This window comes from Capra hircus, chromosome 23, assembly GCF_001704415.2.
Source record: "Capra hircus breed San Clemente chromosome 23, ASM170441v1, whole genome shotgun sequence".
Taxonomy (NCBI): Eukaryota; Metazoa; Chordata; class Mammalia; order Artiodactyla; family Bovidae; genus Capra; species Capra hircus.
This window is the reverse complement of record NC_030830.1, coordinates 26,648,241-26,672,221: the sequence shown is the minus strand read 5'-3', so window position 1 is coordinate 26,672,221 and position 23,981 is coordinate 26,648,241. Positions and strand designations below refer to the sequence as shown.

General features: G+C 40.0%; 1 protein-coding gene and 1 pseudogene across 2 annotated transcripts; both read right to left on the bottom strand.

Annotated features, from left to right (window-relative positions):
• LOC108633554 (histone H3.3-like) lies at positions 9,918-10,363 on the bottom strand. Its single transcript, XM_018039312.1, has one exon. The coding sequence runs from the start codon at positions 10,341-10,343 to the stop codon at positions 9,933-9,935; it is 411 nt and encodes a 136-aa protein (XP_017894801.1). The 5' UTR covers positions 10,344-10,363; the 3' UTR covers positions 9,918-9,932.
• On the bottom strand, positions 17,899-18,632 carry LOC102168398 (annotated as a pseudogene). The gene has a single exon (XR_310994.3). The product of XR_310994.3 is annotated as a translationally-controlled tumor protein pseudogene (transcript).

Genomic DNA, 23,981 nt, shown 5'->3' with positions numbered 1-23,981 from the left:
GTTTAGTGTTAGACTTTGGCTTCAGATAAATTCTCGGGTGTGGGGTGGGAATAGCATGTTCTTCCAGTCTCAGACTACTTGCTTCTTCCATTCTCAGACTACTTGCTTCTTCCATTCTCAGACTATTGTGAGGGAATGATGGTGACTTGTTCAAGAGAAGCTCCTAAGATCATAGCAGAGAGAGTGCCAGTAAAGCACTTAAGGTAGTGGTGACATTTCTTTCAGGCTACAAAATTATGATGAAGCTCTTTACCTTTTTCTCTCCTCTCTCTCTGTTTCACTATCAGCATAACTTTAAAATTCATCTGAAAAGAGCATGGTTTCATGAGGATGAAAACATCTATTTGAATTGAAAATGAGTGAGAGTTTTTATTTTGGGGGAAAGTATATGTGGCTTATTGGTTTAGGTATAAAAACTGTGTAACTTTCTGCTCAGTTCAGAGTGAGTTTGAAAATAACTCATCGAGAAGTTCCCTGGTAGTCTAGTGGTTAGTATTCTGGAATTTCACTGCCACAGCCTGGGTTCAGTCCCTGAGATCCCATAAGCTATAACTCAGGCAGTAACATTATCTATAGATTAGCCAATGAATACAATTGTTAAATGTATACATTGTAATAATTGGTTGATTTTGAGAACTCAGCATAAGAAAATGTTGTGGAAGGGTACATATCAACATATGGCCAGACATCTATAACTTCTGTACAAGATGCAGACGTTTGCCATAGATGCTGATTATCTGTCTCTTATCTAGTCCTGGAGATGCCAGTGTGATTAAGCAGATTTCCTTTAGCAGCTACCAACCTACAGAAGGCCTATGGGAACCTAAGATTATTGAGCTCTTGTGTTTCTTAAGGCAAGGGGTGTGGAAAGTGGGGCCAGAAAGGGAGAAAGAAAGGGAGAAGTCCAAAGCCCAAGAAGAGCTATTGGACTACTGTTGAGGATTTTTGTTGCACTGTTTCTCTCCCTTGTGTGCAGTTGTAGCAGGTGTGACCAGGAGAGAATGAACAGAAACAGCAGCAAGAGTGTGCATCTCCTGAGCTTTGATGAGTAAGTTCTGGGTTCCCAACTCAGAAAAAAAACAAAAACAAAAACAAAAACAAACGTCAAGTGAGAAAGAAACAGAAAAAAAGAGAGAAAGAAACCCCACACAAGAAGCATTAAACCAGCGCCTTGGAATTGGTTCTAATTCTCTCTTATTGTAGAAGAATGTGAGGATGGTGCTGGGGTTAGACTAAAGTGAGGAGTCAAGAACAGTTATACTTCAGTTTGGCAGGCTCTCCTTTCAACTGATGATATGAGGATAGAAGTTATTAAAGTGGATGAATTGTAATATTCCCTAGAGAACAGATAATACCCATAGTGGAAATAGGAATGAGGAAAAGGGAATCACTGCAATGTAAGAGCTGTTTTGTTTAATATTTTCTTCCAGTTTCAACACACACATACACACACAAATGAAATTAGCACCTGAGTTTGGTTCACCCTGCTGATGTTAGTAATCAAGGGAAAAAAAGTATTTATAGGGGATAAATTCAATATATCTGAGTGCTCCCACCCTAAAAGAGAAAGGCAATAAACAGCACAATATACTCAGAAGTCAAATTCATGAGAATTAGACACAAGATTAAAATAAATGGGAAAATAATCTTAAAGCAAAAAAGATAATGTAAGTAGGAAGGCTGATGAAGCAGCTAAAAAGCATGAACACTGGAACACATTGGACATAAAAGATGCTGAAACGTATAACTCAAAAGTGATAAGTTGCATAGTAAAATAGATAAAAAAGTAACTAAAGAATGAATTAGTGATCAGACAATTTGTGGAGGAATTGTTACATAATACATTTAAAAAGGACCAAGAGGAAGAGAGTAAGGACAAAGTCAAGGTGTGTGGGAACTAACAATTGTTTATACATCACAGAGATGTCATAAAGGGATAGAGAGAGCATGAAGGTGATAGAACAGTTGTAAAAAGTGATATCCTATAATTGAACAAACATGTTAGGTCTCAGTTTAAAAGAGACCATAACATAGTACAAACAGACTTGAAATAAACACACACTCTGGAAACACCATTTAGGAATATCTATATCAAGAAACAATTTTTTATAGTCCTATTATTTATTTGTATTTATATATAATTGACATCTAACATTATATTTGTTTCAGGTGTACCACATAATGATTCAATATATGGTTATATTGCAAAGTGATTGCCACAATGTCTAGTTAACACCCATCACCACACACTGTTACAAATGCTGTTTTCTTGTGATGAAAACTTTTGTGATTTATTCTCTTAACATCTTTCAAATAGAGAATGGGTAAAGGAGATGTGGTATATATGTACAATGGAATATTATTCAGACAAAAAAAAAGAAGGAAATTCTGTCATTTGCCACTACATGGATGATACCTGGGGGTTTTCATGCTAAGGGAATTAAGTCAGACAGGGAAAGAAAAAAAACATTTTTTGAAGTTTATAGAATGAAAAAGCAGATCACATGCAAGGAAAAAGCTTCAGATTGAGAGTCCACTTATCACAATAAGCAAAAGACATCTTTTTACCAAAACCTTTATATCTAGGCAACATATTTAAGTGAAGTTAAATAAAGTTATTTTAAGTTCTAAAAAATCAGAATGTTAATCTCACTGAGGCTGTCTTTTGTAAAAAAGTAAAGCAACTCAGGACAGTTTCTACCAGAATATTTAAATAAATTTGGGGAACTAAATAGTATTTCAATCTTAGTAAAACTTGTCTGAATAAGTAATGATCACAATTTCTAGAGTTTTTAATGTTATTACAAATGGTAACTTGATTTTTATATTATTCCATAGTTACTGCCAATATTGCAAAACATTGTTTATGTTGATAGGTTGATTTTATATTGGACTTCTTTACTGAAGTTTCTTAGTTTAAAGAGAAAACTCAAAAGAAGCAACAAACAAATGACTTAAGTGATCATTTAATCTCTAAATAATTAAACCAGTTTCTCTTTCGTTTTTGTTTTTAATCATGTCTTAATCAAATTGTTTTGACAGAAACTTTCAGTAATATTTTAAACACTTGTTATAATATCAGGCATATTTCAGATACTCTGCTTTTTTCACAATTTATCTTCTTTGAAATTAGGATGATCCTGGTATTGAAGACATTTCATGGTAATTTTTTTTTCTTTTTCCTCTTTACTGGCTTATACAATAATTATGTATTATGCAATTGATAACATCACCTACTAGATGAAAATACTAAAACACCAACATTTACCCCTAGTTGCCATGCTTTATTAGTCAATATACTGAAAAAAGTTGAATTCCTATTTTAATATTAGCAGAAGAAGTTGACAGTGCATGGCAACAAGTATATACTTTTTAGGGGCTAGCATGATGTTTAATGGGCTTCCCAGGTGGCTCAGTGGGTAAAGATCTGCCTGCAACACAAGAGATGCAAACAGCCAAGATTTCAATCTCTGCGTCAGGAAGATCCCCTGGAGGAAGGGGCAGCCCCCTCCAGTATTCTTGCCAGGAGAATCCAGTAGACAGAAGAGCCTGGTGGGCTACAGTCTGTGGAGTCGCAAAGAGTTGGACATGACTGAAGTGACTGAGTATGCACGCATGCACGCATGATGTTTAGTAGCTGTTGATACGAGAGAAAAGTGTAAACAGAGGAGGCCTCCTTGTCACTTTCACTGCTTTTATTCCCGTCATCTCATGTCTAGGTCAACCTGAAATGTGTGTTTTATTGTAGCAAATATTTACCTATGTTTACATAGGTGTGTAGACAATGCTATATCCTGCTGTTGCTCTGGCCCAGAAGTTTTCAGATTTTGTTTGTTGAGATATCTGATAGCTGCTTCTCCATCATATCTATTTTCCCCCCACAGTTTCTTCTCTCTCTCTTTCTCTCTTTTTTTTTAAATAAAACACTTTATTGGGATATGATTGACATATGGAAAGCTGTACATATTTGATGTATACAACTCGATGAGTTGGGAGATACACTCATGTAACCATCACCACAACGTAACACCATAAGCATGCCCATTATCTTCAAAGGTTTCTTCTACCCTATTCATTTATTATTTTTTATGTGATTAGAACACTTAATAAGGTATATCCTCTTAGAAAATTTTTGAGTACGCAACACAGTATTGTTAACCATAGGAACAATGGTGTATAGCTGGTCTCTAGGACTTATTTGGCATAACTGAAACTTTGTACTCATTGGTTAGTACCTCCCTGTTACCCTCCTCCCCCGGCCGCAGGCATCCTCCTCATAAATCCAGCTGGTCTTTTAGTGGCTCCTCAGCTGTTTTTATTTGTCAGTGGCTGTTCTTATATTTTGTAGATGTTGAAAACAAGACTTTGAAGTAAGTAATCAGATATGGATATAACCTATTATTCTGTTAATAAGTCATTTAACATATTTTGCTCATTTTAGTTTCATTTAACTTTTCTGTTGACAATATATGTGAAGTATACATTTCACTGTGAAACGTACAGAGTTCTGGGTACTGAGGTAAAAATCTGTATGAGTATAAGCTAACTGAATCACTTGTTTTATGACCAATATAGACTAATCTCTCAGTAAATATTAGGCTTACTTTTTATGAAGCAATCAATCTCTCTTTCAGAAATTCTAGTGAATTGCAAAGTTTAAAAGCCTTTTTTTTTTTTTTTTTGCATCCGAAACATTTTTAGTAAGCCCTGGGGACTGTTCTTAAAGACAAAGAAGGGGAAGTTATGTGCTTATAACACGTTAGTCACTGTAGAACTAGTTTCAAAAAGCTAAAAAGTTGTGCAATACATTGCAGTTATATGAGCAATACATACCTTTTAAAGTTTGTATTTTATCTGCCGATTATTTTATTGACTTCCTTATTTATTTGTCCTTTTCTACAACAGATAAACATGTGGCCAAAGTTAAATGGCTGAATTGCCCACGTCACAAACAGATACTCTTGTAGGACTTTTGCATGCAAATTACCAACCTCTGTTATCAGTTATTGATTAAGGGAAGCCCTGCATAAACCTAACCTATGACATAAGTCTTAGATAGGGACTTTAGTTTTACTAAAATGAAGTAAACAAGAATCATTAAAGGGGCTTTCCTGGTGGTTCAGTGGTGAGGAATCTGCCTGCCAGTGCAGGAGACACAAGTTCGATCCCTGAGCTGAGAAGATCCCACATGCTGCAGAGCAACTAATCCCACGTGCCATGACTATCGAACCTGTGCTCTAAAGCCTGGGAGCCGCAACTACTGAACCCGTGTGCCACAGCGACTGAAACCTGCATGTCCTAGAGCTCACGCTCCACAAGAGAAGCCACCGTAATAAGCCCACACACTGCCACTAGAGAGTAGCCCCCCACTCGTTGCAACTAAAGAAAAACCCATGTAGCAATGAAGACCCAGCACAGCCAAAACTAGATTACTTTTTAAGTTAAAAGAATCATTATAAATAAACAAGATAAACCATTTCTATGTCAAGCAAATCCTAGGAGAGGATTGATGTCTTGCTAAGGTTAGGTTGTGTTTTAATTTTTCCAAAGGAACCAAATTGTAGGCAGTCACCTTCTAAAGCAAACAAACAAAAAAAATGTGTTATAAAAACTGTTTGTTTCAAAATAATATTTCTGAAGTGATTCTTGCAGTTAAAATTGTAACCAAATACTGTGTAGAAGCCAGAGGGTCAAGCTCGTGAACAGATTTATTTTTCAAAAGATGCATTTACAACATTTAAGAAATTTTACTCTAAGAGTATTTTCATTGTAAGACTAAGGAATTTGTTAACTAAAAGTTGAAAACAACTCCACAAACCTGTGTAAGTGTCTTACAATTACACGCCATGGGCCAGGGATCCCAGACTCTCAGAGCTATTACGCTATAACATCAATGGCAAGGCAGACAGCTGTGTGGGACTTCAGATTTTTCTTCCATTTGTCAGGAAGTGACAGTTGTTTACAGGGAAGATGCCTTAGGTTATACATGGCATCAACAGGAAGAAGAGAGTGTAGACTGTGCTGGTGGCTAAGAGGACAATACAAGTGGCTTCCACTTGAGTTAGTCAACACACTTCCTGGCTTTATCAGGGAAACACCCTGCTTCCTGCCCACAGTGTAGGCACGTGCAACTGACTGGCTTCATAATAGCATCCTAAATCCCTGGTCAATAGGTGAGTCCATTGGGCAAGTGCCAGATGAAAACTGGGCCGTGAGTTTGTCTCCTGGGCACCTGTAAGGTGAGCATACATGAGCAACTGATGCTGGCATCTGAGGGTGTGTGGCTTTTTATTTTTTGCAGAGTTCACAACTTTAAGTAGGTAATCCAAGAATGTGACTAGGACAACCAACTACTGAGCATTCCTAAAATAAACTTTTTCATCATCCCAGGGCTGATGTTTACTCACAGTTGTGATATAGTCTCATAATAAAAATCATATATAATTTTTAGAATGATATAACATTTTATAATTAATATTTTATAGTTAAATAAGTATATTCAATGTCTTAAGAAATTTTGCAGTATAACATCACATGTGATTTCATATATGATAGCAAAGCAAACACAGAGTTCAGCCTCATTAATTGCAAGGTCAGCCAGTCCAGTTGCTCAGTCGTGTGTGACTGTTTGCAACCCCATGGACTGCAGCACGCCGGGCTTCCCTGTCCATCACCAACTCCTGGAGCTTGCTCAAACTCATGTTCATCGAGTTGGTGATGCCATCCAACCATCTCATCCCCTGTTGTCCACTTCTGCCTTCAATCTTTCCCAGTATCAGGGTCTTTTCCAGTGGGTCAGTCCTTCACATCAGGTGCCTAAAGTATTGGAGCTTCAGTTTCAGCATCAATCATTCCAATGAATATTCAGGACTGCTTTCCTTTAGGATGGACTTGTTTGATCTCCTTACAATTGAAAGGTAAATATTACTGAGTTGGAAGTGATTCCATATATTCATTATAATTTCTATACACACATGAAAACCAGAAATAAAAACATTGTATGCAGTTAATTTACAAATATTTGCCCAGTGCTGACTGTAAACAAAATGTAATTTTAAATGCATATGGTGTATTGTATAAATGCAGTGTGTACAAAGTTATATTAATTGAATGTAGTACTGGCACCAAAACACACACACAGATCAGTTGGACAGAGAGTTGAAAATAATTATGTTTAATTAATCTACAACAAAGGGGGAAAGAATATATAATGGAGAGAAGATGGTCTCTATAGTAAGTGGTTCTGGGATAACTGGACAGCTACATGTCAAAGAATGAAATGAGAACATTTTCTCACACTATATACAAAGTAAATTCAAATTGATTAAAGAATTAAATGGAAGACTGGAAACTATAAAACTCATAGAAGAAAACAGATGGAACACTCCATGACATAAATCATAGCAATATATTTTTGGATCTGCCACCTAAGACAAAGGATATCAAATAAAAAATAAGCAAATAGGACCTAATTAGCCTTAAAAGCTTTTGCACAGCAAAGGAAACCACCAACAAAACTAAAAGATAATCTATAGATATTTGCAAATGACCAATTAGTGGTTAATAGCTAATATACAAATAGCATAAATACACAAAATATACATAGCTCATACAACTCAATATAAAATATAGCTCAATATATGAATATATAACAATATACAAATAGCTCATACAACTCAATATCAAAAACACAAACAACCATATTAAAAGTGGAAAGAAGACCCAGAAAGACATTTTGACAAAGAAGATGTACACACGGCCAACAGGCACAGGAAAAAAATGCTCAACATTGCCAATCATCAGAGAAGCCAAAACCACAAGGAGATATCACCTCACACCTGTCAGAATGGTTATCATCAAAAGAGAACTTAATAACATTTGAGGATCTGGACAAAAGGGAACCCTTGTATCCTGTTAGTAGGAATTGTCAACTGAAAAAAGAATGCACTCACTGAGCTGTGAGTTCAGTTTTATTGGAGGCTTATTGAGAGCTATAGCCTGGGAGACAGCCTCTCAGGTAGCTCTGACAAACTGCTCCAAAGAGATGGTGTGGGGACATGAGTATATATATGTAATTTCGGCACATGTTTCAGTAGAAGATTGTTGTGAGTCTCAAGGAGCATATATAGGTCTTTGATAATGATTTTAAAGCTTTTCTAAATATGAGAAAATGCAAGAATTTGGGTCCATAAATTTTCTCCTGACAATATCTCACTATCTAGAGGCCTGTTCTGCCAGTTTCCCCAGATCACAGAGCGCCTCATTCCTGATCTCCACCCTGAACTCCTTTCAGTGTTGAAGGTCAGCAACTATAGTGGCTAATGACTCAATTCTTGCCAAACCAGATGACAAGCGACATTTTTTAGTTGTCAGAATATAAATTGGTGTAGCCATTGTGGAAAACAGTGTGGAATTTCCTCTAAAAATATAAGTATAATATGATCCAGTAATTCTGGGTGTATATCTGAAGAAAACACAAAAACAATAATTGGAAAGGATACCTGCATCCAAATATTCAAAGCAGAATTATTTACAGTAGCCAAGATATGGAAGCAACCTCAGAGTTCATTAACAGTTGAATGGATAAAAAGATGTAGTATATATGTACAATGGAATACTCAACCATAAAAAGAATAAAAGTTTGCCATTTGCAGCACCATGGATGGACTTGGAGAGTATTATGCTAAGTGAAATAAGGCAGAGAAATACAACTACTGTATGATATCACTTACATATAGAGTCTAAAAAATACAACAAACTAGTGAAGAAAACAAAAAAGAAACAGACTTACAGATATTGAGAATAAACTAATGTTTCCCAGTCAGGAGAGCAATGCGGGGAGGGACAAGATAGAGTAGGGTGTAAGAGGTACAAACTACTATGTGTAAAATAAGCTACAAGGATATATTATACAGCACAGGTAGTATTACTGATATTTTGTAATAACTATAAATGAAATGTAAACTTTTAAAATTGTGATTCACTATGTTGTACACTTGAAACTATTATGATATTGCAAATCAACTGCATTTCAAAAAAAGTTAATAAAAATTAAAAATAAAGGAACCAGTTTGTCAAAAAACAAAAAATTAAAAAATAAAAGCATGTAGTTTTAGCATAAAGACAGATACATAGTACAATGGAAAAGACAGAAAACCCAGAAATAAACCCTTAAAACATATGACAAAATGATTTTCAAGAAGGAGCCTACATCATTCAATGCTATGGAGAAAGACAGTCTTTTCAACAAGTAGTGTTGGACAAACTGAATATTCATATGGTAAAGAGTGAAACTGTACCCTCTTTTTCTACTGTATTAAAAATTAACTCTAAATGGATTGAAGACCTAAACATAAGAGCTAAACTGTAAAACTCTTAAGGGAAAAGCTTCATGGCAGTGGATTTATTATAATTTTTTTTATAGTTTAATGTATTTTAATAGCAAACTTACAGGAACAGCACAGAAGACAGACAACATTAAAAACATGTGCTTGCATGTAGGCCAACTCAGTTAGAAAAGTATAGTGAATGGATGGAATCTATTGCATGATAAAAACGCTACAAACACCATTTACTTGCAGTCAATAAGAAATTTACTTGTTTTAAAAAAATCCAAATGCTGGCATTGTCCAGAAAAATTTAACAAGTTTATTTATAATTGTTATAAAGTTGAACTGCTGAAACTTGTTCACTGAAACATTTTGACTTTCATTAATGCTTTATGTCCCAGCATTTATATTAAAAATTCACACACAAATGAAAATGGAAAAACTGCCGATACCTGATTTCTGTCCCCTATTTTCCACTTGCAATCATATACCAGGTACCTTTTGACCCCATGGAAAAAAAATATCTAACGTTCAGAACTACCAATAACAGGAAGAAGAGAATTTTTTTTTTTTAAAGAATGGAATGTTTCCCATCATGGATTCTTAAGCACGTTCTCCACGTATGCGGCATGCTAGCTGGATGTCTTTTGGCATAATTGTTACACGTTTGGCATGGATAGCACACAGGTTGGTGTCTTCAAAAAGGCCAACCAGATAGGCCTCACTTGCCTCCTGCAAAGCACCAATAGCTGCACTCTGGAAGCACAGATCTGTTTTGAAGTCCTGAGCAATTTCCCGCACCAGACGCTGGAAGGGAAGTTCGCGAATCAGAAGTTCAGTGGACTTCTGATAACGTCTAATTTCACGGAGTGCCACAGTACCAGGCCTGTAATGATGAGGTTTCTTCACCCCTCCAGTAGAGGGTGCACTCTTGCGAGCAGCTTTTGTAGCGAGTTGCTTCCTCAGTGCTTTACCACCAGTCAATTTGCCGGCAGTCTGCTTTGTACGAGCCATGGTATAGAGATCTCCTTACTTACCCCCCTTCTCCTTCGGCTGGAGCTCGGCGAGCTAGAGATGGCAGTGGATTTAACAGTGAATTCCTCTATGAGACCTGAAGCACAGGCAAGACAGGAAAAATAAATAAATTGAAAAGTGAAAAAAGTGAACATGAAGTCACTCAGCCGTATCCAACTCTTTGTGACCCCATGGACTTCAGTCCTCCAGGCTCTTCTGTCCATGGGGATTCTCCAGGCAAGAATACTAGAATGAGTTGCCATTTCCTTCTCCAGGGGATCTTCCTGACCCCAAGGATTGAACCCAGGTCTCCCGCACTGCAGGCAGACTCTTTACCCTGTGCACCATCAGGGAAGCCCCATCAAACCAAAAATTTCTGTGTAAAATGGACATAATAAACAGAGTGGAAAGGCTACTCATGGAATGGAAAACGTTATTTGCAAGGTGTATATCTGATAAGAGCATATAAAGAACTACTACAACACAACAACAAAAATCAAACAACTTGATTAAAAAATGGGCCAAGGATTTGAATACACATTATTCCATGGAATTTATAAAACTGGTCAATAGGCCCATGAAAAGATGCTCACTATCAAACATTAGAAAGATGTGAATCAAAACCTTAATATTTTGCCAGCTCATACTCTTGTAGCCATGCGTTCCGGGAAACAAACTCGCTCAGAAGGACAATGCAGATAGTGGAGTGCAGTTTATTACCCCGGCGGGCCCAAGGCAGAGTCTCCTCTTAGCCAAGGACCCCGACCAGCATTTGTGAAAATCTTTTATACCCCATGTGTACATGTCTGAACCCACCACTCTAAATTCCTTGAGACTTACATAAATCAAGGAAAATACAATCCCAGTTTCCCCGTCTTTCACGTGCTATGTGCTCATGTGCTCAGACAGTCAAACAATTAGCCAATAATCAATAAACCCGAGGTTACACTCCAATAGATACAGAAAAATTTATGGCCTGTCTGGGGGAAGGGGTGATTAGTGTATGTTTTCTCTTAGGTGATGAGTAACCTAGATATGATATGATCTTCAAGGTTCCCCTGTCTGGAGGGGGTCTTATCCTTCTGTTGTTTTCATAGGCACTCAACACAGAGTTTAGAGTCCGTTGGAAAGGTGGCCGAGCATGATCAGCATGAACAGGCCTAAGATGGAGTCCTATGAATTCCTTCTTCAATATCCATAAGAACAGCTACTAAACACACACACACACACACACACACACACACACACACACACACAACTACAGAGTATAACGGATGTTGGGGAGGATATGTTGAAACTGAAATTTTGAGCGACTTCATGTTCACTTTTTTCACTTTTGTGGGTGGTAATGTAAATCATGCAGTTCCGGTGGAAAAGAGTACAGTTGTTTCAAAAATTTTTTTTTTTAATTACCAAGGATCCAGCAAAAAGCAGGAACTCAGAGACATTTGCTCACACATGTTCATAGCGGCATAATCTCAAAGGCCAAAAGGTATAAACAACCCAAATGATCATTGACAACAAGTGTATGAACAAAAGGTGGCATATTACATAATATGGAATTCTTCACTAAAAAGGATTGATATTCTGACATACGCTACAAAATGAATGAGCACATATTTGAATGAATTTGCTTTATGAAATAAGCTAATCACAAAAGACAAATACTGTATGTTTCCACTTATATGGGGAACTTAGGATAATCAGACTGATAAATACAGAAAGTAGAGTATACATTCCAAGAACTGGGGAAAGGGGAAAATGAATAGTTATTGTTTCCTGGGGACAGATGTTACATTTAGGAAGATTAAAATGCTCTGTAGATGAATGATCATGATGGTTGTACAATGATGGGAACTGGCTTTATGCCACTGAACATTAATGCCATATAATGGTAAAAATGGTTTGTTTTATGGGAATCTCTGTACAATAAAGGGGTTGTTGTTTTTGTTTAGTTGCTAAGTCGTGTCCAACTCTTTGACCCCATGAACTGTAGCCCACCAGGCTCCTCTGTCTAGGGGATTTCCCAGCCAAGAATACTAGAGCGGGTTACCATTTCCTTCTCCAGAGAATATTCCCAACTCAGGGATCGAACCTGCATCTTCTGCATTGGCAGGTGGATTCTTTACCACTGAAGCCCCAGGGAAGCCCCAAGTCATATACTGAGGGAACCATATTTCATTGGATTCCAAATTATAAGTCATTTTCAGTTCAGTTCAGTTCAGTCACTCAGTCGTGTCCGACTCTTTGCAACCCCATGAATCACAGCACGCCAGGTCTCCCTGTCCATCACCAACTCCCAGAGGTCACTCAGACTCACGTCCATTGAGTCAGTGATGCCATCCAGCCATCTCATCCTGGGTCGTCCCCTTCTCCTCCTGCCCCCAATCCCTCCCAGCATCAGAGTCTTTTCCAATGAGTCAACTCTTCGCATGAGGTGGCCAAAGTACTGGAGCTTCAGCTTTAGCATCATTCCTTCCAAAGAAATCCCAGGGTTGATCTCCTTCAGAATGGACTGGTTGGATCTCCTTGTAGTCCAAGGGACTCTCAAGAGTCTTCTCCAACACCACAGTTCAAAAGCATCAATCCTTCGGCGCTCAGCTTTCTTCACAGTTCAACTCTCACATCCATACATGACTACTGGAAAAACCATGCCTTGACCAGATGGACCTTTGTTGGCAAAGTAATGTCTCTGCTTTTCAATATGCTATGTAGGTTGGTCATAACTTTTCTTTAGTTATAAGTAATTCAGCAAGTGTAATTTGCAATAAGATGGTAGAATGATTTCAGTTGTTCCCACCTTTTTGTCACATGTGCTTATAGCCACTGAAACAATGTGTATATTTTCCAGTGCACAATTTTCCTGTTTATAATAGTGACTATGTTCTCATCTGATGATGTCCATTCCACCTTCGAAAAATAGATTCATAGCAACAGCCTTCAATTGCATTTGACCATGAAATTCGATCTGTCCATTTCAAATGACTTCCAAAAATATGCTGAAAAGAGGAAATCGGGCTAATTCTACAAAAATTGGGCATATTATTCAAGGATATTTTATTGTTCTTATTTAAAAAATACATCACTGATCTTGTAAATGACATCCTATAAGAGAAAGCAAACTCAGTTGTATCTGTCCTGGCAATATTCTCTCCTGTCATGAATGAATTTGTGGAACTCATGTTTGGAGAGGAGTTGGCACGCAAACTTTGCAATCAGATCAGTATTTTAGTCTGTGCCAATTGCAGGCTGAACTGGATGGAAAAAGTTGAAAGCAAACCAGAGAAGCCTATGAGTTGTAAAAAGTGAAGAAGAACTAAAGAGCCTCTTGATGAAAATGAAAGAGGAGAGTGAAAAAGTTGGCTTAAAGCTCAACATTCAGAAAACAAACATCATGGCATTCAGTCCCATCACTTCATGGCAAATAGATGGGGAAACAGTGGGAACAGTGGAAACAGTGGCAGACTTTATATTTTGGGCTCCAAAATCACTGCAGATGATGACTGCAGCCAAGAAATTAAAAGCCGCTTACTCCTTGGAAGAAAAGTTATGACCAACCTAGATAGCATATTAAAAAGTAGAGACATTACTTTGCCAACAAAGGTCCATCTAGTCAAGGCTATGGTTTTTCCAGTAGTCATGTATGGATGTGAGAGTTGGACTATAAAGAAAGCTGAGCGCCAAAGAATTGATGCTTTTGAACTGTGGTGTTGGAGAAGACTCTTGAGATTCCTTTGGACTGCAAGGAGATCCAACCAGTTCATCCTAAAGGAGATCAGTCCTGAGTGTTCATTGGAAGGACTGATGTTGAAGCTGAAACTCCAATACTTTGGCCACCTGATGGGAAGAACTGACTCATTTGAAAAGACCCTGATGCTGGGAAAGATTGAAGGCAGGAGGAGAAGGGGATGACAGAGGATGAGATGGTTGGATGACTCAATGGACATGAGTGTGGGTAAACTCCAGGAGTTGCTGATGGACAGGGAGGCCTGGTGTGCTGCAGTCCACAGGGTCGTGAAGAGTTGGACACGAATGAGTGAGTGAACTGAACTGAACTGATGAGTTGTAACAAGGCTGGTGCCTTGAAACTAGCCACTTAGAGGTTTTCATCACGCATGCCCTTGATAGAAACATTTGTTCACTTAGCCATCCACTCATGGTGTGGGCTCCTGAGTGAGCATGGTATTCCAGGGTGGTCTGCCTTTCCCTGGGATGAGAAGACCCGCATTGGTAATTCATAGATCTGAGTCCCACACTGTCTCCCTGGTCTACAGTTGTGCAGTTTCAGTCCCCTCCTGCATCTCAAGCTCTCAATGGAGAGTGGCCATAACTGCCAGTTCAGAGCAGTTCATGGTATGTAGCAGTCAAATCTGGGAACTCCACCCAACAATTGTCCCCGCCTTCATCACTACGTCTGTCTCTTCTCTCAAAAATACTCAAACTCTTATTTGAACTCTCCACACCAAGAAAATGAATATAACTTAGAAGAACACAGAAACATGTATACATCCCTTGGCTTTAATACGTTTAAACATCTGCAATGGCCAACTAATGCCATAGAGCTGCTTCTCTACATCAAGCAATGCAAGTCTTCAGCAATCCAGGCCATGTAGATTTCTGCCTCACATCAGGAGAAAATGAATTTGAGTAATTCAGAAGCCTGAGGTGAACACAGTGTGTCACGAGGGATTGTGGAGAGAAGATGAGAAAGAGCATCAGTATTAAGAGTCAGAGGTATTGTTTCCGGCTTTAATTGTTCCTTCCCTGTCCCTGGCAATATGCCTTCTCATAAATGCAACCAGGATTAGGAATTCATTCCAATCATTTATAAGCAGTTTTACCTTGGGCGTGATTTTTGATCTCTTTGTATTTCAGTTTCTGCATCTGTAAATGTGACCCATTTGTTCATACTCAAAGTTTGCTCCAAAGATTTAATGAGATACCCCACGCAATACAATTGTGAAACGGTAAATGTGATACTACACACACAATTAATATAAACGACAATTTGGATGCGAAGCAAGTATAGTGTTAGTATGTCGATTGACATGTGAAAAGTAAACATTAATAGCGAATACAATACACCAGGATCTGTTATGAATCCTGTATATAAACATTTCCCATATTATTTCTTTGCAGCAACTCTACAAGGGAGGTGCTCTTATCTCCATTTCAAAAGAGGAAACTGAGGCTCAGATATGTTATCACTCAGATGTCAGCAACAGCTATTATACAAGATGAAGGAGAACCTCTTTATCAGCAGGTGTGGGGCAGTTTATCTCTCTAACACTTGTTTTCTCATTGTGTACATCCACTTGAAGAACTGTCACTATCAGTTCAGTTCGGTCGCTCAGTCGTATCCAACTCTTTGCGACCCCATGAATCGCAGCATGCCAGACCTCCCTGTCCATCACCAACTCCCAGAGGTCACTCAGATTCACATCCATCGAGTCAGTGATGCCAACCAGCCATCTCATCCTCTGTCGTCCCCTTCTCCTCCTGCCCCCAATCCCTCCCAGCATCAGAGTCTTTTCCAATGAGTCAACTCTTCGCATGAGGTGGCCAAAGTACTGGAGTTTCAGCTTTAGCATCATTCCCTCCAAAGAAATCCCAGGGTTGATCTCCTTCATAATGGACTGGTTGGATCTCCTTGTAGTCCAAGGGACTCTCAAGAGTCTTCTCCAACATCACAGTTCAAAAGCATCAATTCTTCGGCGCTCAGTCTTCTTCACAGTCCAACTCTCACATCCATACATGACTACTGGAAAAACCATAGCTTTGACTAGATGGACCTTAGTCGGCAAAGTAATGTCTCTGCTTTTGAATATGCTATCTAGGTTGGTCATAACTTTTCTTCCAAGGAGTAAGCATCTTTTAATTTCATGGCTGCAATCACAATCTGCAGTGATTTTCGAGCCCCCCAAAATAAAGTCTGTCACTATTTCCACTGTTTCCCCATCTATTTGCCATGAAGTGATGAGACCGGATGCCATGATCTTCGTTTTCTGAATGGTGAGCTTTAAGCCAACTTTTTCACTCTCCTCTTCCACTTTCATCAAGAGGCTTTTTAGTTCCTCTCCATTTTCTGCCATAAGGGTGGTGTCATCTTCATATCTGAGGTTATTGATATTTCTCTTGGCAATCTTGATTCCAGCTTGTGTTTCTTCCAGTCCAGGGTTTCTCATGATGTATCTGCATATAAGTTAAATAATCAGGTTGACAATATACAGCCTTAACGTACTCCTTTTCCTATTTGGAACCAGTCTGTTGTTCCATGTCCAGTTCTAACTGTTGCTTCCTGACCTGCATACAGATTTCTCAAGAGGCAGGTTAGGTGGTCTGGTATTCCCGTCTCTTGAAGAATTTTCCACAGTTTATTGTGATCCACACAGTCAAAGCTTTGGCATAGTCAATAAAGCAGAAATAGATGTTTTCCTAGAACTCTCTTGCTTTTTTGATGATCCAGCGGATGTTGGCAATTTGATCTCTGGTTCCTCTGCCTTTTCTAAAACTAGCTTGAACATCAGGAATTTCACGGTTCACATATTGCTGAAGCCTGGCTTGGAGAATTTTGAGCATTACTTTACTAGCATGTGAGATGAGGGCAACTGTGCAGTAGTTTGAGCATCCTTTGGCATTGCCTTTCTTTGGGATTGGAATGAAAACTGACCTTTTCCAGTCCTGTGGCCACTGCTGAGTTTTCCAAATTTGCTGGCAGATTGAGTGCAGCACTTTCATAGCATTATCTTTCAGGATTTGAAATAGCTCAACTGGAATGCCATCACCTCCACTAGCTTTGTTCATAGTGATGCTTTCTAAGGCCCACTTGACTTCACATTCCAGGATGTCTGGCTCTAGATGAGTGATCACACCATCGTGATTATCCAGGTCATGAAGATCTTTTTTGTGTAGTTCTTCTGTGTATTCTTGCCACCTCTTCTTAATATCTTCTGGTTCTGTTAGGTCCAGACCATTTCTGTCCTTTATTGAGCCCTTCTTTGCATGAAATGTCTCCTTGGTGTCTCTAATTTTCTTGAAGAGATCTCTAGTCTTTCCCATTCTGTTTTTTTCCTCTATTTCTTTGCATTGATCACTGAAGAAGGCTTTCTTATCTCTTCTTGCTATTCTTTGAAACTCTGCATTCAGATGCTTATATCTTTCCTTTTCTCCTTTGCTTTTCACCTCTCTTCTTTTCACAGCTATTTGTAAGGCCTCCCCAGACAGCCATTTTGCTTTTTTGCATTTCTTTTCCATGGGGATGGTCTTGATCCCTGTCTCCTGTACAATGTCACCAACCTCATTCCATAGTTCATCAGGCACTCTATCAGATCTAGGCCCTTAAATTTATTTCTCACTTCCACTGTATAATCATAAGGGATTTGATTTAGGTCATACCTGAATGGTCTAGCGGTTTCCCCTACTTTCTTAAATTTAAGTTTGAATTTCTTTTTTTTTTTTTTTTGAGTTTAAATGTGTTTTATTTTTAGACAACCTACATGACATGTTTTCTCAAAAACAATGCCTCCGCTCCAAATAAATCAACATTCAAAACAAATGAAGAGCTCGAGATGACATCAGTCCCATCTGTCTAAGTCCTGGTGTTGTGTGGATGAAAAGCAGTGGCCAGCCAGTTTTGACGACAGGTGATTGATCCAAAGTAACTGCCAACTTTGTTAACATTTTTCCATCTCTAAACCATCCTTTAAGAAAATTATATATGGGGTTACACCATCCTCATGGTAGTCCAGCAGAGCAACCATGCCATCTGGATTCATGTTTTCACCAATAAAGAACTGATAGTTTTTGAAATTAGCAAGGATGTCCTTGATTTGTTCTGCAGCCCCTGTCATAAAAGGTTTTACTCTTTCTGGTCTCTGTTCTTCAAGTTTCCCTTTGATTGACTTCATGTAATCTTTGATGTACTTCTTGTAGGCTTCTTTTGTGAAGCTGGTTTCCTGCAAGTGATGGTTCATGACAATATCGACACCAGTGATTACTGTGCTTTCGGTACGTTCGCCCTCGGGGCCTTCAGCGGAGGCATTTCCACCAATGAGTGAGTCATCGATGTTACGCTCTGTCCTACTGACCATCTTCCCCTCCACCTCCAGACACAGCCCCTCCGCGACCTCCCGGATCTTGTAGATGTCGGAGAACATCTCGTCATGGCTAATGAGGTCCCGGTAGATGATCATGATGGCGACTGGAGGGAGGCGACAGCGGCGCTGGCTTAGCAGGAGCCCAGAGCTCAGAGTGAGCGCAGTGAGGCCAGAGCGGCACTCAGGGGGAGGGGGGAGCAGGTGGAAAAGCTAAGTTTGAATTTCGTAATAAGGAGTTCGTGATCTGTGCCACAGTCAGCTCCTGGTCTTGTTTTTGTTGACTGTATAGAGCTTCTCCATCTTTGGCTGCAAAGAATAGAATCAATCTGATTTCGGTGTTGACCATCTGGTGATGTGCATGTGTAGAGTCTTCTCTTGTGTTGTTGAAAGAGGGTGTTTGCTATGACCAGTGCATTTTCTTGGCAAAACTCTATTAGTCTTTGCCCTGCTTCATTCCACATTCCAAAGCCAAATTTGCCTGTTGCTCAAGGTGTTTCTTGACTTCTTACTTTTGCATTCCAGTCCCCTATGATGAAAAGGATATATTTTGGGGGTGTTAGTTCTACAAGGTCTTGTAGGTCTTCATAGAACCGTTCAACTTCAGCTTCTTCAGCATTACTGGTTGGGGCATAGACTTGGATAACTGTGATATTGAATGATTTGCCTTGGAGACGAACAGATATCGTTCTGTTGTTTTTGAGATTGCATCCAAGTACTGCATTCTGGACTCTTTTGTTGACCGTGATGGCTACTCCATTTCTTCTGAGGGATTCCTGCCTGCAGTAGTAGATATAATGGTCATCTGAGTTAAATTCACCCATTCCAGTCCATTTTAGTTCACTGATTCCTAGAATGTCGACGTTCACTTTTGCTATCTCTTGTTTGACCACTTCCAATTTGCCTTGATTCATGGACCTGACATTCCAGGTTCCTATGCAATATTGCTCTTTACAGCATCGGACCTTGCTTCTATTACCAGTCACATCCACAGCTGGGTATTGTTTTTGCTTTGGCTCCATATCTGTGTGCAATTACATCACCAACAAAAAATGGACTTTTTTTTTTTTTTAGAATTGTGTGTAAATTATTTAGCTCATCTTTAGAACAACGTTTGGGAGATAAACTAGCTTAGATTTTCAGTTTTCCCTGGCACCCAAAGAAATTTTGTGTATACACTGCCATCTTTTGGTTATTTCCTAGAATTACCGTCATGTTACAGAATTTACTGAGCTATGTAATGAAGTAACTCATTAGCCTGGCCCCAGAGTAAGAATGTGGTTTGCAGGTTTTAATCTAATCATACATGAAAATACCTGATTTTGTCTTGGCTTCACCTGAGTGAATGAATAGATATCACAGAACACACTGCATTTAGGTTATAGGATCACTCAGTTATGGGAATATCATTGTAATCATTAGGAGAGAAATCTTGCCTATTGTGAGCAGGTTACCAAATGAATAGGACTGGAACTTAACTGCCTAACTCACAGATGATTGCTTGAGTGGATACTGTGATGTGCTACCCAGGTTCCTTTCTACAACACAGGATGTACTTCCCCAGTAGCTGGGAGTTACTCACAGACAGCCCTACTGTGTGCCCCTCTCTAAGAATTAGCTTTACCCATGAACAGATTTTCCTCTCAGAGCAGCCCACACATAAGAACTGATAGCTGTGGGAATTGTAACCACCAGGCACCTCTCTCCACTTTGGGACAGCTCTGAAGGGCCATCCCAGTTTTATATTTACCACGGGATTAGCCGAAGACTCTCTTGTGACTGCTTTCCAAGCCAGCTTCTCCAGGTGTATAATCCTGTTTCTCTCCCTATGTCGACAGGGATGTGTAAATCTGGAGATTTTCCCCCAGTAAGTGTCCTGCCAAGGAATCTCCGTTCCACACTCTGCCTACCTACCTGCAACTTGATATACACAGTTTGCAGTTCAGACCTCTTTGAGGGATCTCTCCAGCACATTACCTCTGATTAATATTGGAAAGATATTCCTGTTTTGTGTGGTAAATCTCTGATTAAAATCACAAGAGAATGTTCATTGTATTTGCTCCAAAGATGTGAATTCTGGCTTGAACAAATGATTCTGTTTAATCAGGTTCAGGATTAGAACCTGATTTTTCTTTCTTCTCTATTTTTAGGAGGAGGTGTTTGTGTTTTTGTTCTCACCTCCATTCCTGTTCCTTTAATGTGTTGCTGCTAATTTTATCAATTCCTTCCCATATATGCCCTATGCATTTTTACGGGACAGCTGATCTCCTATATTCCTTTTGACATGTTACGTAGTTTTAAGAATATTTTAATTTTATCATTTTGTTGATCTCTCAGACCTAATGCAAAGAGCTAACTCATTGGAAAAGACCCTGATGTTGGAAAAGATTGAAGGCAGGAGGAGAAGGGGATGACAGAAGACGAGGTATCACCAACTCAATGAATTTGAGCAAACTCTGAGAGATGATGAAGGGCAAGGAAGCCTGGTGTGCTGCAGTTCATGGGATCACAAAAAATCAGACATGACTTAGTAACTGAACAACATACCTTTGCTCCTTGACACTTGGTTTTATAGCACCTAGTTGGCTCCCTAGGAGGTTTATAGTGGAAAGACAAGTTCTCTCTTTATGGGATGCAAGGGAACTGGGAAATAGACTTGCCAACATTTACTTATCTGGTTGCACCAACTGTCTTAGAATCTGGATGTCTTAATTCTCACGGCATCTTAGTCTCTGGGCTACTACCCAATGAAGATAAGTCACGAAATGAATCTTGTTAACCAAAATTAACTTGTTAAACAAAGTTTGATATACGGAGGATATTGACTAGCCTCATATTAGCTGGGAGTGTGGCATTGTGTTCACTCTAGATCTCTCAAATGAGGATCCCAGAGAATGGAGGTTGGGAATGTGTGCTTTACCAAGTTCTTCCATTGATTCTTTATACATTCAAATTTGAGAAGCACTGTCTAATGAAATTAGACTGTCTGTTGGAATTATTGCTCTGTTATTTGCTAACTGTATGATGTGGGAAAAAGTTACTTATGTCCTCTGGATCTCTGTTTCTCCTGAAAGAGCATAGCCTGGTCTGTGAGGACCAGACTTTAGTACAGGCATACCTTGGAGATACTGCAGGTTTGGTTCCAGACCACTGCAATAAAGCAAATATAGCAATATAGTGAGTCATAGGAATTTTTTTGTTTTCTCAGTGCATATAATAGTTATGGTTACACAGTGCTGTAGTTTATTAAGTGTGCAGTATTAGCTTTATGTCTAAACAATGTACTTGTGCGTGCGTGCTCAATCATGTCTGACTCTTAGTGACTGTAGCCCACCATATTCCTCTGTCCATCTGATTTCCCCAGCAAGAATACTGGAGTGGGTGACCATTTACTACACCAGGGGATCTTCCTGACCCAAGGATCAAACTGGCATCTCCTGTGTCTCCTATATCTCCTGTACTAGTAGGCAATTTTTCTTTTTTTAACCTCCGAGCTACATTAAAAATGTACATACCTTAATAAAAAAACATTTTATTGCTAAAAAATGTGACCATCATCTGAGCCTTCAGTGAGTCATAGTAATAATGATACAGATCAGAGTCCTTGGCCTTTCCCCAACCAGTAGAAATTGATAAGTGGCCAGATAAGAAATTCAAGAAAGTGAAAGTGTTAGTTGCTCAGTTGTGTCTGACTGTTTGTGATCCCATGAACTGTTGTTGCCCACCAGGCTCCTCTGTCCATGGAATTCCCCAGGCAAGAATACTGGAGTGGGTTGCCATTCCCTCCTCCAGGGGATTTTCTCAACCCAGGGATCGAACTCAGGTCCCTTGCATTGCAGGCAGATTCTTTACCTTCTGAACCATCAGGGAAATCCAAGAAATTCAGGCATGGCTTTACTGGGGCCCCTGCTGCAGCAGAGGAGTGAGAGCAGACAACAGGTCCCCATGCTTGCTCCATGAGATGGGGCAACTTCATTCCTTATAGCGGGTGAGGGTAGAGGTGTGTCCAGGGGTCAGGCTGGAGGAGCGGCTTAGGCTGCTTGCCCAACCCTTTGGTGTATTCTGTGCAGAGGGCATGTGCAGTACCCTGCTTTGGCTCCTGACACCCTGTTTTTGCTCCGGGCTCTTCAGAAGTGGCAGCTGGTTCTTTTGCTCTTTTTGTATCATGTCATCCGTAATTTTCCCCAGCAGTCCATGAAGAGTTATTTTGAGTCCCTCACAATTTATTTTTTTTTGTTGCTCAAGGAGACGTGTGACTAGGTGCAGTCACCACAGCAAAGCGTCCCAGGTCTCAGACTGTCCCGGCGTGTAGCATTTCCTAGGCCTGGCTGTGTCTGCCGCAGATGTGTTGGTAAGCAGGGTGAGCCCCCAGCAAGGCTGATTCTGAGGCCAGGCCTGAGCTCTGCAGGTCTGGTGGCCAGGTCCAGCCACAAACTGCTGGGGGTGGTACCTTGGTGGGCTGGGCTAGACCCCGCTGGGGCAGGAGCTGCTTTGAGGATCATTCTGGTTCAGTCTAGGGCATCTGCTGAGTGTGGAAAACCAGTCCCAGCCAAGGTTGCCCACTGGGTGTGGCAGGGCGAGAGCTGCTATGGAAGAGGGCTGGCCAGCGGGGTAGGGGGGTGGGTTGAGGGGGGCACATGTGCAGGGGAACACTGGGCAAGGCAGGTGACCCTAGCCTGGTAGATGGCAAATGTCAGAAATGTACCCCCAGAGCCCGACCAGTTAGGCTGAGGGAGAATGAAAGATAAATGGTGCCTGCCAACTCTTGGATCCCTGGAGATAGCTCCAATAGACCCACACTCCTTGGCACTTTCTGTAAAATGAGTCAATGAATTTCCTTCATGTCTGGTGGAGGTGCTTTTCAAACTGCTGCCTCTGTGCAGGGACTTGCAAAGAGTGAGTTTGAGCAGAGGCTCAGTTGTGTATAGCCCTCAGGCCCTTCTGGACATAAGCCCTGTTGGCTTTCAAAGACTGTGTTATGGGGACTCACCTTCCCACTGCAGGGGTGCCTAATGTGGGGTGCATACCCTTCCTCCTCAGGGAGGACCTCTACCCTTGTGATGTCCTCTCCTGCTCATGGGAGTGGGGGTCCTAAGTAGATTCTGTCTCTTCCCCTCTTACCTGTCTCAATGTGGTTTTTCTTTTTATAGAGCTAGTTGTAGAAGTGCTGGCAACCACATTTTCAATATGCATTTGTGATATAAATACTCAGCAAATAGAACAGAAAGAAACCACTTCATCTTAGTAATGGCCGTGTATTCTCTTCATTTCCATGAGAGACCCCAGTTCAGTTCAGTTCAGTCGCTCAGCTGTATCCGACTCTTTGCGACCCCATGGACTGCAGCACGCCAGGCCTCCCTGTCGGTCACCAACTCCCAGAGTTCGCTCAAACTCATGTCCATCAAGTCGGTGATGCCATCCAACCATCTCATCCTCTGTTGTCCACTTCTCCTCCTGTCTTTAATGTTTCCCAGTGTCAGGGTCTTTTCCAATGAGTCAGTTCTTTGCATTAGGTGGCCGAAATATTGGAGCTTCAGCTTTAGCA

What these genes read in the sequence shown, in the direction of transcription:
- LOC108633554 (XM_018039312.1), bottom strand. Translation starts at nt 10,343, where the DNA reads ATGGCTCGTACAAAGCAGACTGCCGGCAAATTGACTGGTGGTAAAGCA.